Genomic DNA, 14948 nt, shown 5'->3' with positions numbered 1-14948 from the left:
GATTTTGTCCTTAGGCAAGTTTCAAAGTGGGAGGCCGCACACCATTTTACCATAAGGGCAGTGCATTGCAAAAGGCCACATTCCAATGTGGTCATTGCACCACTGTGATCCTAGCCTTAGAGATGGTACTACTCCTAAGATTTTATTGTATTTAATACATGTGTCCCTTTCCCATGGCACAGGTTGGTAGTTCAGCCTCCTGGCCATGAGAACCTTGCTACGACATGCAAGTGCTAACAAGTACCCGGCCGAAGCACTTCAACCTCCCCTGTGAAAGAGGCTTCAGCGATACATGTAAGGAGGGGGGGGGGGGGGCACAAAGCAGCAAAATTGAGCAAGCTATGGAGGAGGCAAATGCAATCACTTGAAGGGAATGCAGCCAGGATAGAACTCCAACACATCCAGACTGTTTACCCCAAGAGTGGTCACAGTAGAACCCTGAGTGGATATTCAGTCAATGCATGATCTGCCTAAAAACTTCATATCTACAAGTGGCTTTAGTGGGAATTTCTAGATTTCAAACTTATGTAGAAACTGGCCTTTTTAAAGGAAGCATGTACAGACAAATATACAGATATCTGAAAACAATATAATGCAACAATAAGATTTTATTGTATTTAATACAAGTGAAATTAATAGATCTTAACTGTTATAAAGCAACATATAATGAATAAATAATATGCATGGAGATCATAGTCTACATTACATAACACTGGCTAGTATTCTGAATACTTAAAAAGAAATCCAGTGACATTTAGACAAATGTCCATAAAATGCTGTCTTCTTCCCTTGTATGAAATAGTTCAAGTATAAAAACCCATTACAGTGTAAAATATTCATGTTTAAGTCAAGAATAAAAATTGCCAAGTATTGCAGTTTTACAAGTCATCACTGTATAAAGCAGCACTTTTCTTGTAAAGAAAAATATGATAGACGTACTCTACATACAAATGAAATGTATATTATACTGCTTAAAGGAGGTCTTCATTGAATGAAAGGAAAAATATTCTACCTATGTCATGTAAAATCCTAAAGTGTTAAGGTAGGGGTATTAGACAGTGCACATTCAGAATTTAAATAAATCCAAGTCAACTTTCAGTTGAATAGTTAATATTTACTATAGCTAAACTTACTTAAATAATTTATACCATGAGATGAATACATAATGTCTTCAACGCATCTAAAGTTCCCTTCTTTAGTGCGCACCATAGTAAAACTATCAAAATAAATAAATACCTTTCTTTCAATAAACATTACAAGTAAGGCACAGTACAATCTCCATTAACCCTTGAAGAACTGCAACTGAAAAGCTGTACTGACTTAATACAGAAATAGACTTTAAATACTTCTAATAAAAAAAAAATTATATAATATGTTCTCCCCAACAATGTAGGAATACAGGGAGCCATATCCTTTTTTGAAAAAAAAAAAAAAAATATATATATGATAAATAAAACAGTTCTTGAAGGGTTAACCTCAGCAAGTATCTTCCTGTTGTCATTCATAAGCTATGAATAGGTGTAATAAAATAGAAGGACTGTGGTAGTAAGGGGCTGATCCCATTTCAGAATCAGAATAGCTGACACCAGCAGATAGAGTTTCCCAAAAGCGAAACAGGATGGGGAGAGGGATTAGAATGTGACAAGCTCATCAAATACGCACAAGTGATGTGTTCTCTCCAGAACGCTCTGTTATTGATTGTCTGTACAGCTGTTACACCCATTAATTCTGCATCACTTGATCCATAGTTCCACGTATATAGAGGAAAGATGAGAAAATAGCTTTGGTGCCTATCCATCATCATGTGACTAGTAGGCCATGTGCCTCCGACAGCGCTGCTAACTGCATGTTTCTCACCAACATACAGTGCGAGTTACATGCAGCTTGTGCTTTGTACACGTTCCTTTGTACAGGCTACATATTGCTGGTTGATATCTCCCTGGTTCACACATTTGTAAATGAGGAATTCTCTTTTATTTCTAAGAATAAAAGGCAGTTTTTCCCTGATGTAAAAAATATATTCTGTATAGTTTATTAGTTGTGATATTTCATGATAAACCACAAGAGTCCCTTAATGCCTGAAGCACACCACTTATTGTAAATTGGATGCATATTACATATACAGAAGCTGGAATACTGTTATTTTCCTCTCCAAAAGCAGTCTTTTCTCCTTAAAGCCATGTAGCCTAACGATATGGTCTCATCTATAGAAAATTGGAAGGCCGAAAAAAAAAAAAAAAAAAGGAAAACTGTCATTGAGAACTTCATCATTAAGTCTTTAAGTGCTACTGCATTCGGTCAGTCTGCAGTTGTTGTGGCTGGTATTGGCCAAAGGCAGCGGCAGCAGCTGCTGCAGCAGTTCCTGGAGCTGCAGCTGTTAAGGGCTGTTGGACAGCATAGCCATAGCCTGCGGTTGTGACATATCCTGTGGCAGCTGGGGAAGCTGCATACGGGTATTGATCATAGGCGGCAGCAGCGGCGGCGGCAGCAGCAGAATACTGGGCATAGGCAGCTCCAGTGTAGTCAATATATGGACTTGTAGATGCAGCAGCTGCAGGTTGTACGTGTGGAATTACAACTCCTGGTTGCACAAAAGCATGGGGATACACGTAATGTGCAGGTATCCTATTAATAAAAAGGAAAAAAAAAACAAACAAAAAAAGTTATTACAAGGCAAGACAGCATAGAATAGATAAATAATGCGCAGTGTGTGTTCATTTCCAAAAATCCAAAATTTAGTGGTTAAGTGTATAGGGTTGCCACAATAGAAAGGTTTAAAACTACTGTGAAACTGGAAAGCTTCCATTTGAGTATGTCCCCTAAAGAAAAAAAATAAATAAAAATAAATGGGCACCAGGGTTTTCCAAAGCCAGTGGAAATTTTGATATTCACTAGTATCACCACCAGCCCTTTTTACTATTACACAAAGCTGCTTCTCACTGGACAGCCTGGTTGCCAATCCAGGCAAAAATATAATGCATTTTAAAAACTGGAATTCTTAAAATTGAAATCTAGCCATTTATCGTGGCAACCCTACCAGAGATAATCCGCAGACTCACACATTAATCTCTGCAACCTTAGTCACCCCTTAAAAATAAAATTGAAACAAAAAACAAACAAAAAAAAAAATGCAGGCGACAAAATAAAGTGATGGAAGACACAGCAGAGTCACACATTCAAAACGGTGCAGAAAACATTTACAATGCCGTAGTGTTGAAGCTTCTCAGATGCTATGCCACACTCCATAGCATAAGATCTCAAGAACGTGTGCAGCACACTGTTATAGAGATGTAAAGATCAGATTAAATACCCGTCAACTAAACTTCCAGTTTGGAGTCAGCTGGTCTACTTCTCATTCAGATATACAAGTTAAAAGGAGTATTTGAGTGTAATTATAGAAACCTAGGGTTAGACAAAAACACCCATGTAGTTCAATGCATAGAACAAATTTTACTGAGGTACACAAAAATATTGCCATTGTTAATACTTGCCCAACTACATGTAGGATATTTAAAATTTCTTGTGAGAATCAAAGTGTAACAGACAAAGTGAAAGAAAGAGGCTGCCATTGTGTTCAGCTTTTAAAAATGCCTGCAACCTGTTATGCTGAGCACCACTTCAGTAGTTTTAGTCCCAGAGTTACAAACAGCCCCTTCCCCACACCCCAAAACACGATCTATACATCGCGAGCATACCATGCGTTCCCTGTGACCGCAGCCAATCGGGTCAGGCGTGTCACGTCATGCTCACGTTGTGCCAGATACAGCGGAGCATACAGTCAAAGTATGCTTCACTCCTGTTAACATGGTGCGTTTACCATAATGCAGCCAGTTTTACAGCAACTCACTTGCCACACTAAGCGTGGAGGTGGTGCATTGCGGGAGGCTGCCTTACAAAGCCACTGTTAAACTGCACCATGTTAGCCTTAGAAACACAGCAAAAAACACAAATGGGGGCAAAAAAACCTGGTTTAGTGTCATATTTACACTTCAGAGGGTAGAAACGCTAGGCAGAATCCCATATGTTTTCCACTATGTGCTATGGGGAAAACTCATGCGATTCTGCCTAGTGTGTTCCTTCTCTCAAACTAATTGACAATTTGTCCAGCAACAGGCAATACTATCAGATTGTCTTGTAATTCTACAAAGTATAAAAATGTTCTCAACCCCCCTTAGTAACTTAGTATTAGCTGGACACCATGATAATTTTGCTACAGGAATCTCATCAAATAGTTTCTGAGAGGAGTAGAGGTTTTAGTATTAACCCTTCCCGTACTTTCAAAACCATTTGTCTGTTTTGCTATTAGTCTTAGGCTGTGTTTAGTGCTTTAGACCACAGATGAAAGTTTGAGTTTTTGTTTTTGTTTTTTTTTTTAGTGAAATAAAAGGGCTTGTCACTTCAAACCTCCAAAAGAAGTGTTCTCCAATTTAAAACTGCAGGCCAGCCGCACTGATGAAACCAAGGTCTTGTGCAGTTTTGAGGCCCATGGGTGAGACATTACTCATAGGCTTCTAAACTAATACTCAACATGTGCATGCTGTATATTCTCACGTAAGCATTTCTTCAGTTTACCATTTCCATCTCCATTTTAGCCAGAAGGAATGCATTGTATGCACTTTAAACTCAAGGAAACCAGCAGATGCAATGCATTTTATTTGTGGTATCATCCACCCATGAGGAATAGGATACCAATTTACAGATTCTCAGTTTTGGGGCAGTATTAGAACACTCTGAAGCATGAAAAATGACCACAGAAGTACAGTCTGCAGGTGGCCACAGGTTGAAAGGGGGGTGGAGTACAAATAATCCACAAGATCTTTCCTAATTTTTAACAGAAGATTTTGGTGCACTAAAGTACAACATGCAGCCAATATAAAGTCTTATCCAGCTTTAAAGAACAAAAAATATTTTTAGGGTAACACTACTTTATATTACACCATCATTGAGACACGCACACTTCTGGTGCCACAACGGATTTTTATATAGGTTTTGGGCAGTACTTTTGGAATCAAAGTCTATGTACAGTGTGTGGTGGGAATTGACCATTTTGCAACTTCGGGTGGAAAAGTATATGGTCACCTTTACTCTGCATGGCTTTATATATTTAAAAAAAAAAAAAAAACACCCTGCTTAAGTTGTGATTCAAGATTAGCCAAGTGAACAAAAGCTGAAACATACCCGACACAAAGCAGGATGTGTACAACTCCACTGTTTTGAAGATTTACAGAGCTATATGAATGTGCCGTCTTGTCTTCAAACAAAATATGATGTAACTTTGGATTTAAAACTATGAACTAAAATTCTAAATACACCTTAAACTATGAAAAAACCCTGATTGCACCAACAGGCAGATCTGTGATCTTTTACTCGCGTAATAAACCCCACACGTTGGCCAACTCTGCCAGCTCCGTGATTGACAGGGTAAGCTGCATTTGTGCTATTCTTGAACTGACATAGGAGAAGGGGCTAGGAGTACAAAATGTCTTTATATGGCCAGCATGAGTGGCCATGTAGGCCAAGCATGTATCCTAGATAAAGGATCACAGTCAAGAATAAGTCATTGTTTATCACTTCTATTTGCCACTTATGTAACAGGGTAGAATATTATCACATAAAGAGAGCGTATCTGGCTTATGTCATTTGCGGTGTCTGGACATGCTCAATAAAGCAATACTGGGGGGGCGGGGGGGGGGGAATAACCTAGTCAAGTAGTTTACTAGATCAGGGTTCATCATACAGTCACAGGTGCATGGTTGGGACCTGTGAACTAAGTGTACTATAGTGAGATTCTACTGTATTAAGGAATGTGTAAAACACTTAAGCCAATATATACACCTATTGAAATAAATTCGGTCTGCAATATTCATCCAATGGAAGGAGAAGAAAAAAATTGATTCGCTAGTATGAACACACACACACACACACACACACACACACACACACACACACACACACACACACACACACACACACACACACACACACACACACACACACACACACACACACACACACACACACACACACCTTTGCTTTAAGCCACAGGGACTCTGGTTTGGTGTGCACAACAACTAGGTATTAGGGGTCAAGGAGATGCAAATTCTGGCTTGCACGCTGGTTGACAACGTACTAAATACACTTCCAGCTGAATTTGACTGGACCAGTTTTAAAGGACAACTAAAGTGAGAGGATATGGAGGCTGCCGTATTTATTTCCTGCTAAACCAATATCAGTTGCCCAGCTGATCTATTTGGCTGCAGTAGTGTCTGAACCATACCAGAAACAAGCATGCAGATATCTAATCTTGTCAGATCAGATGTCAGACACTTGATCTGCGGCAAGCTTGTTCAGGGTGTATAGAGTATTAGAGGCAGTGGATCAGCAAGATAGCCAGGCAACTGGTATTGCTTAAAAGGAAATAAAAATGGCAGTCTCCATATACCTCTTGCTTCAGCTGTCAGCACTTTTCTTGCTTCTTATTGACCATCTCCACTAGGCCCCATGACAGGATGTACGATCTGTGTTAGGGTAATCCTTGCATAGAAGGGTAGGCAAGATTCTGAACTACCATATGTCAGTAAAGCCATGTCTAGTTGTGGGTGCTGTAAACTGTATGGTGGGTGGTGCCACCAAAAATGTGAAGTATAAAAAAAAGTGTAACAGCAAGCACTCCATGTAAATTATTGTGCAGACAATACATTATTCCAAGAGTCATGACAGATCTCTTAATCAAGGTACAAAAATGTCAGGTGATTATAACACCCTAGCAGTCTGCAGCACCGGCTCAGGTCAGCTGGTAGCAGCAGAATGCTGTCACCATGTTGGAGAAAATGCGTCACACCCCATGCTTGACGCCTGGGCCTTAACAGAAACTGTAAAGCCTCTTTCACATGGACAACTAACCTAGCCATCCTATTGCTGGGATTAAAGTGCCAACCAAAGAGTTGAATAAAAGTCATTTTTCAGATGCCTTTGAAATGCTCACTCTAAGGGCTCTTTTCCACTATGAAATGCGATCGCGATCCCGATTGTGTTTCAATTTCCACCATGCGATTGAGCTACTATACTCATAGTCAATCGCATACAAAACGCGGCAGGCCGACGATTGCGCTTTGACCAAAATCGCATTGCAATCGGATCGCACTAATGGAAATTGCTGCTGCAGTTTCCATTAGTTTCATGTACCTTGCGATTTGCGATCAGAAGCAAAATCGCAAGCTAGTGGAAAAAGGCCCTAATACCCAAATTTACATTGTATTAAAATGTATAATTACATATCCACATTAAGCATTTAAAACAGTAACATTAGTAGTCGTTTTGGTTCCAGCCATATTAAAAAGAGTTTTCAATAGCATAAGGGCTGGTTCAGACAGGTGGATGAAAAGAACTGAGGTTACAACTTGACATCCACCTAATGTTGGAGCGCAGACATTTGCACATAGCTGATGATAGGTGGTTGTCAAATTCCCAATGATGCAGGAGTGATAAGAAGAGTTTGTTGGCTGGAGGTAGATAGAAAGATTGCTAACCTAAACATCCCTGAATGCTCAATCACCTGGTAAGGCCTCTTTCCCATCATTAAGCGCAGATGGCTGTGTGATGCAATTGGAACGCACCGCGTCCGATCGCACGCCATCTGCGCTGCAGACCAAATTCATTACAATGAATGGGATCTGCGCACCGAATCCCAAGAATGCGTGGAGCACGTGATAGCGCAACCGCGCATATGAGAAGGAACGGTAGAAGGGCTGTCTATGCTCTTCTACAGTTCTTGTGTGTCGCACACTATACACGCTGCCAAAATGCACACGGCAGCGCGTATAGTCTGAACGAGCCCTAACTGCTTCCCAGAAGCTGCAAGCAGCCTCTGACCACAAAGACAACGCTCAACAGAGGAAGCAGTTGAAATGGGACAGTTTTGTTAAATGCCCCAACACATCTGTGTGAACCAACCCTTTATTATTTTAAGAATGAAAGAGACTGTGCTAATGGTGCAGATTAATAGAATGACACAGAGAAAACTAGAGCAAAATAGAAAAAAAAATTTTTTGTTTGCTCAGGACCACCAATCACAAGCCTTGTTTTACATTACGATGAAGTCTGATTGATTGTTCTGGGCAATTCTCCGACTTTTGCTCAAGTTTTCTGCAACTAACTGCTCTACCAAATACTGTGTGTTACTGCGTCATAATCCATTGTACTAGGAAAGCCCCATAGAAATAGCACCACATTGGGAAGATAGTGTCAGTTGGGACGCAATGGATTTAGCGTGCAAGGGCCCATAATGTGTGAAACATGAGCAAACAACCCACTATTTAAAAAAGGGCAAAAGACTATATTAGCTCTGAGACACTTAGTGGGCATCTAGAAGATTAAAAAAAAAAAAAAAAAAAAAAAATTCAATTAGAAAGCCCAAAAAGTAACACAAAAATTGTTAATAAAACCAAAAAGAAAATAAAAGAAAAACGAAAAAAGTCAAAACAAACCAAAGTGTAGCATGCAAGCTAAGTTGTTTAAAGTAAAATGTCACACCAAAAAAAAAAAAAAAAAAATAAAAAAAATGAATCAAGTCACTACAGTATCAAAAAAGTCACAAGCTATAAAACTGAAGCAAGAGCCAACAAGGGCATTTGCCACCCAGAGCAAAGTCAACACTCCTTACTTAAAAAACAAACAAAAAAAACACCACAAGTCAAGACTCCCCTCCCAGCCTCAAACACCCCAATATTTACTAGGGCTTGAAGAAAATAAAAACCACACAGTTTAGCTGTAAAAACCACTTCACTGCCACCATTAAAAAAAAAAAAGGCACACAAATCTAGGAGCTAGAAGTGTACACTTTAAAAGAAAATAATAAACAACCAACATACATGCATCTTTAATCACCATTTAGCTTGTTTTCTGAGTCTACTGGTAACACAGATTAATTCCAAACAGAACTATTCCATCTCTTATCATCAAATCCTTGTCATCAGTTATCTTAATTGTAAACGACCCCTGTCAGATTAGAAAAAGATAGATAACATTGAGTGACACTGGAAATTATTGGTGTGCACAAGGGTCCTAAGCAGTCTTATGAATGTATGAGAAGCAACCTTAATGGGTTTACCTATCAAGATGAATATTTAGTGATTTTAATGCAAAACTGGTACTAAACTATTTTGCATAAATATATATTTAAGCACAAATGCCAGCGGTAAAATATTTCCCTGAGAAGTGCTTCTGGTCCTGAAGATTACTTATGAAGCCAGGTGCATATACTACTGCTTCTTTAGTGGCTTAAACAAATACTACACATCATAAAGCAATGCAGGGATCTTCATGAAGAGCAATCTTTCCAGGTTTAGCAGATGTTCGATTGCACAAGAAGCTAAGTAAGAAAATTTGAGGAAACAAAAAAAAAAAAAAAAAAAAAAAAAAAAAGTACTATGTTCCTTACCCAAAAGGCCTCTGTATGAGCGCTGGATGAATCTGCTGAACGCCAAAAGCAAAACCTAGCAAGGAAAGAAGAAGATGTTGCTGAAATTACTCAGTGAAAGCCACTTACAGATATTAGATACTTCTCTGCTGCACCAACCCCACGCATGTTAGGCCTCGTTTCCACTATCGCGAATCTGCATGCGTCTTGCGTATGCGGATTCGCATAGACAATAAGTGAATGGGCCCGTTTCCACTTATGCGTCTGCGGGAGCGTTTTATTGTGCAGAGAAAATCTGCACGGAACACCCTGCAGAATTCGCCTGCGTGTGGAATGCAGGCGAATCGCACACAATGTATTTAATAGGGAAATCGCATGAGTTTTCCGCATGCATTTTTGCCGCGAATTTGCATAGGTACCAATGTAAATTCACACAGGCAGTGACATGGTTAAAATCGCATATACCCTCACCTATGCGAATTCGCGGCAAAAACGCATGCGGAATCGCATCCGCATGCCATTTCATCAGCGGTGGAATCCAGGCGATTCCGCACCGCAATAGTGGAAACGAACCCTAAAACTATGCCAGCCTAGCATGATGTCTACGACCACCCCTGCTCAGGGAATAGTAGCAAATGACCGTTTTATTCCCCAGCTTCTCCCCCTGCCAAAGAATGAACATACGGTACATACTTTGGTTGAAAGGTGGCAATATCTAGTTAAACGTGTGATGCATCCAAAAACCTATTTTTTTCCAGAAAAAAGTTGATTCTACAGCTATGAATTACATCATATACATGACAAATCCCAGTGGAAAGTATAGTAGCCAGAAAACACATACCTGGTTGCATTATTCGGGGCTTGGCTCCCAGGTATGCCAGATTCACATTGGCTTTCCTCCCATCAATGATTGGATTGGGGTCTTTGCATGCCCTCTCTGCTGCAGCTCTGTCAGCCATTGTGACCTACAAAAAAGAAACACCAGCATTATTTACAGATTTATTGTAAAGAACAAGATTCATTAAAAATGCATACTATGATTTTGCGTGTGTATACCAGTGTTGCCGGTGAACTGGGTGCAGGGTGAGCCGAAAGGCTCTCCCTGCAGCCGCAAAACTACCTGGCAGCGTTAAATACTATTCCCCTTCAGAGTTGTCGAAACTTTCAGGGAGATGCAATTTGAGGTTCAGCAACCGCCAGAGCCCCAAATTACACTTTTGCACCCCGCACAATAGTACATTACTGCTATGGGGCGCATAGTTTCGGCACCCTAACAACCTGCTTTGTATGAATTTTAGTGGCAGAGAAAAGCACTAGCCAAGAACGCAGCATTGTAAGCTAGCCTTGGGAAGCTTACCTTGTCCTCGCATTGTGGCATAAGGGACACTTCATGCAGCTTACCGCATTGCAATGTGCCACCTATGCAAAGTTCAGTGTGGCAGGGGTGTTACAGTATAACGGTCATAACATGCTGCACAATGCATTAGCTCAAAAATGTGTGGGTTAACAGCAAAACAATTTTCATTGATTGTATGCTTCATTGTATGTGGTGCAACACATGTATAACGCCCATCCCCCCCCTTTCCAATTTTTTCCTGTCACCAGGATTGCAACGCAACTCCTGACTACAGTAAGTCATGCAAGAAGGAAGAGGGGGGGGGGGGGGGGGGGGGGGGTTAAAAAAAAAAAAATCTTCAGTTTCACTTTTGGCTAGCAAGGTCCTAAAAGACTGGAGGATTATTAACCATTGCAATTACAGACAATTATCCCTGCATAACAGAATGGACAAGTTGTGTATATACTAATGCAGAGGTCATCAGAGACCTCACACACTTCTGTTGTCACACAATATAGGAAAACAAAAAAAAAAACAAAGAAAAAAAAACACCCAAAGCAGAAGACCGAGATGGCCCAAATAGGGCAGACAGATGTTACACCTTTAACTGGCAGACTAGATTTACAGTAAATCCACTAGGTTGGAAAGGTTTGCCCTGAATGCCATCTTGGCAATAGGTAGGCTTTCTGTGCTATGAATACTCAGGTAACCAATCTGAGGTAGGATGATACATTTGTGTGGACACTAGAACAGATAGTGTCATTGCTATGCTTATTGAACGACTTCCTTTACACCAATCTTATGCAAGAAGATGGGTACTGCACAGGTGCTTCCCTGCTGTTGGCTGGGGTTGCTGGGATGTAGGTACAATGGGTGGGGATTTTTAAGTCTGGGCTGCTTTCCATATCCACAATTAGTTTCTGTTTGACCTGAGGCTGTTCACAGGACTGTTCCACCTGCATTAACCACTTATCTGCCCTGGTACACAATCAAAGGTCTGAACTGTCACGTGACAAATTGAGTACAAGAATAGGTCCGTGCCCACACAGCTACAAGAACACAACTTCAAGTAGCTTACAGTTACCAGTCAGTTACTGAGCTACAACACACACTGGGTAAGCAACAGTAGTGAGCAGCTAACAATTACTGATTATAGTTTGAATACTAATATTTGAAGCCTGTAACATTGGAGTTTAGCATTTACATTTTTTCCACTGTGTAGCAATCAGAACTAGCAGAGCCTTAACTGGAATTTTGCACAAGGCCAGTCATATTCAGAAAGCTACATGGCTTATTCTATCTAGAGGGTAAATAAAAACCCATCCCTGGCAAATCAATCGAACAAAATCACTAGTATTGCACAAAGTCTGTACAGTATCAGTGTGTGCTCAGAATTCATACAGGGACATAATAAACCCAACTGAAGCGGTGAGCAGCTGAATAGCAACAACTTGCTTGTTGTGCTAAGTACACACAATTGAATTCCCCATTCAATCGACTTATAATCTGATAGGGATTTGTATTGTGTGTACATGTGGAAACTGCTCCCAATCAATGACAGGAATTAATTTCCCATAACTTCACAAAAATCAATCCAGTTATCGACCAGAAGCAGATCAGACATGTTGTAAATAAACATCTGATCCCATCAATTAGATGGGAAAATTGTATCTGGTGGACTCAGCCTAAAGGTCATATTTCTTGCAAAAAAAAAAAAAAAAAAAAAAAAAGTTTGCGCAATCAGATAATTCTGATCTGAAGAAAAATCTGTCACTACACCATCAATGAACCAATGTTTGCTTCCCATCTATCTCAACCAAGAAGAAAATCCAAATTTTGGTTCGACGAACATTGAATCAGACAACTATTTTCAGGGCTGTGGAGTCGGAGTCAGATGATTTTTGTACAAAATCCACAGCCCTGTTGTTAGGTATTAGACTAAGGAGTCAGAGTCGAGAAGTCAGAGCAATTTTGGTAATTTTGGGTACCCAGAGTCATGGTTTCATAAACTGAGGAGTCAGAAGATTTTTGTACCGACTCCACGGCCCTGACTTTTTGTTTTATAATAATTTGTGCCCATCAAAGATTATTTACAACCAATCCGATCAGAATTTGATCGCTCAAATGATTTTTCCCTAGAAATTGGACCATTAGTGGCCACCTTAAGCTGGCCTGACAGATTTCCTGGGCTCGCTGTAATGTGAGCCCAGGAAACATGTCAGGCCAGCTTAAAGAAATACTTAAGTCATTTAAAAAAAAATGACTTTTACTGACCTGGGGCTCCCCTCAGCCCCCTGCAGCTGAACGGTGCCCTCGCCGTGTACCTCCGATGCGGCTGGTCTCGCCGGCGGCCACTTCCGGTTTGGCCGTGACCGGCCGACAGGCTGTGAACGCGGCTGATTATCCGCGTCCCTGGACGCAATAGCATTGTAGAAGGCGCTATTGCGTCCGAGGACGCGGATAATCAGCCGCGTTCACAGCCTGTCGGCCGGTGACGGCCAAACCGGAAGTGGCCGCCGGCGAGACCAGCCGCATCGGAGGGACACGGCGAGGGCACCGTTCAGCTGCAGGGGGCTGAGGGGAGCCCCAGGTGAGTAAAAGTCATTTTTTTTAAATGACTTAAGTATTCCTTTAAGGTGGCCACTAACGGACCAATTTCTAGTGAAAAATCGTCCAGTGGGACAGTCCTCCTCGACATCAGTGTTCATACAGTGTGCATGAACACTGATGTCCAGGAGGACGGTCCCTCTGGAGCAGCTCAGGCAACTACACTGACAAGTAGGACCCCAGGCCACTCTGGATCCTAATTGGTTTTGCGACAGTTTTGGAATTCCAGACACTGGCTAAACAAGAACTTCACACAAGAGTGAACATAATTGCTGCTCGCAAAACTTCCAAAGCCGAGCACATTTCCAGGGACAACTTTCCACCGGCCACAACTGCCCTTGGAAATGGCGGAGACTAGAGCACGAAACTGTGGACGAGGCTTGTTTGTAGAAAGTATCGCACTGCTGACTCATGGAAGCCCTGGCACTCTATGGCGAGCCTCCATAGGAACTTACAAAGCCATAGCCTCGAGACTTGCCAGTCTGCCGGTCAGTGATCACCACCGCCTCTTCTATGTCCCCGAACACCTCGAAGTACTTCCTGAGGCTGGAGTCCGTGGTGTGGTAGGGCAGCCCCCCTACGAAGATCTTGGTGTAGGTGGTGTCCTTCTGGGTGGTGTGCATCTTCCAGACTGCTGCTGCTTCTCCCGCTGCTCGCTACGCACACGCCTCCTTCCCCCTCAGCACACGCTCATGCACAGCGGCCAGCGACAGGTGAAGCAGCGAGTGTCTCCCTGAGGTAGTTATGAGGCGACTAGGGAGAGCGCTCAGCGGGGTGTCCAGCACGCCTTGTCGCTATGAGCTGAGCTCTAGGGAATCACTGTGAGCCCCGCACTTATACACTGTCTGTCTGTCTGTCTGCCTCTCTTGCTTCGCTTTGCATTAATAGCAACCGGCCGGGCTGGAGACTCCTCCTCTGGGAGGGGCGTGTCATGGGAGTCCCGCTGCCGCCCATTGGTTGCCCTTGCACCTGCTGCACATGTCTCCAGGCGGGCAGCTGCTCCTGGCCGCCAGCAGCTGGATATGTGCGAGCCTTTCCCCTATTGTGTCTGCGGAGGGGATCGGGTTACCCGCAGCGCGTGTGCTCGGCTCGCAGGGCTGCTGCTCACATTTAAATCACATGCTAATTTTCAGACAATTATATAGGCCAGACATCGACGTTCCACAGCGAGGACAAAAGCTTCCCTGCATCCGTCCACTTGTACAATTCTGCACGTCTTATTTGTATTTTGTACTTACTGGATTGCAAACATGTTCTCCCCACGTAGTTCACGGTGACACAAGCCAGTCATGTTCCTCTGCAAATATAACTGTCATGGAAACAGGAGGATCATTTGTATTACAGTTCAGTTCGGTTAAAAAAAATTGGCTCCAAGTTAATATAATGGTTAGTGTAGTGTGAGTATATTTCAGCACTAAGCACAATGAGGCCTCATTTACTGCTGGAAAACCGCTAATGTATTTATTCCAGAGTTTTTGTAGTGTTTACTGTGCAGCTAATAACCTTTAGTGGCCATTAACACAAAGACGATTAGCGTCCGTTTACCAATAATCGCAGAAATGCCTACGCTCTTTAGAGCGCTAGCGC

General features: G+C 41.8%; 1 protein-coding gene across 4 annotated transcripts; it reads right to left on the bottom strand.

Moving 5' to 3' along the window:
• Window positions 1-590: 590 nt before the first annotated feature.
• On the bottom strand, window positions 591-14258 carry RBM24 (RNA binding motif protein 24). 4 transcript variants are annotated; one of them, XR_011020877.1, is made up of 5 exons: window positions 13817-14253; window positions 10260-10383; window positions 9440-9494; window positions 8887-8997; window positions 2536-2625 (listed from the first exon to the last, which is right to left on the bottom strand). XR_011020877.1 is itself a non-coding variant. In XM_068236940.1 (4 exons), exons 1-4 carry the CDS (start codon window positions 13982-13984, stop codon window positions 2286-2288), a joined length of 687 nt encoding a protein of 228 aa, XP_068093041.1. In that variant the 5' UTR covers window positions 13985-14258; the 3' UTR covers window positions 591-2285. The 4 variants fall into 4 exon arrangements, 2 of the variants coding, with proteins under 2 accessions (XP_068093041.1, XP_068093042.1); XR_011020878.1 differs by lacking the exon at window positions 8887-8997 and adding an exon at window positions 3311-3402; XM_068236940.1 differs by lacking the exon at window positions 8887-8997 and having other exon boundaries at window positions 591-2625; window positions 13817-14258.
• Window positions 14259-14948: the final 690 nt, after the last annotated feature.

This window comes from Hyperolius riggenbachi, chromosome 5 (assembly GCF_040937935.1).
Source record: "Hyperolius riggenbachi isolate aHypRig1 chromosome 5, aHypRig1.pri, whole genome shotgun sequence".
Taxonomy (NCBI): Eukaryota; Metazoa; Chordata; class Amphibia; order Anura; family Hyperoliidae; genus Hyperolius; species Hyperolius riggenbachi.
The sequence above is the reverse complement of the archived record's forward strand: the minus strand, read 5'-3'. Positions and strand labels throughout refer to the sequence as shown.

Bases quoted from the DNA above. Each gene is read 5' to 3' on its own strand.
- RBM24 (XM_068236940.1), bottom strand. From the start codon at position 13,984: ATGCACACCACCCAGAAGGACACCACCTACACCAAGATCTTCGTAGGG. The intron at 10,384-13,816 runs GTAAGTTCCTAT...TCTTTTTTGTAG, and splicing joins AGTCTCGAGGCTATGGCTTT to GTCACAATGGCTGACAGAGC. The intron at 2,626-9,439 runs GTAAGGAACATA...TTTTATTAATAG, and splicing joins CTCATACAGAGGCCTTTTGG to GATACCTGCACATTACGTGT.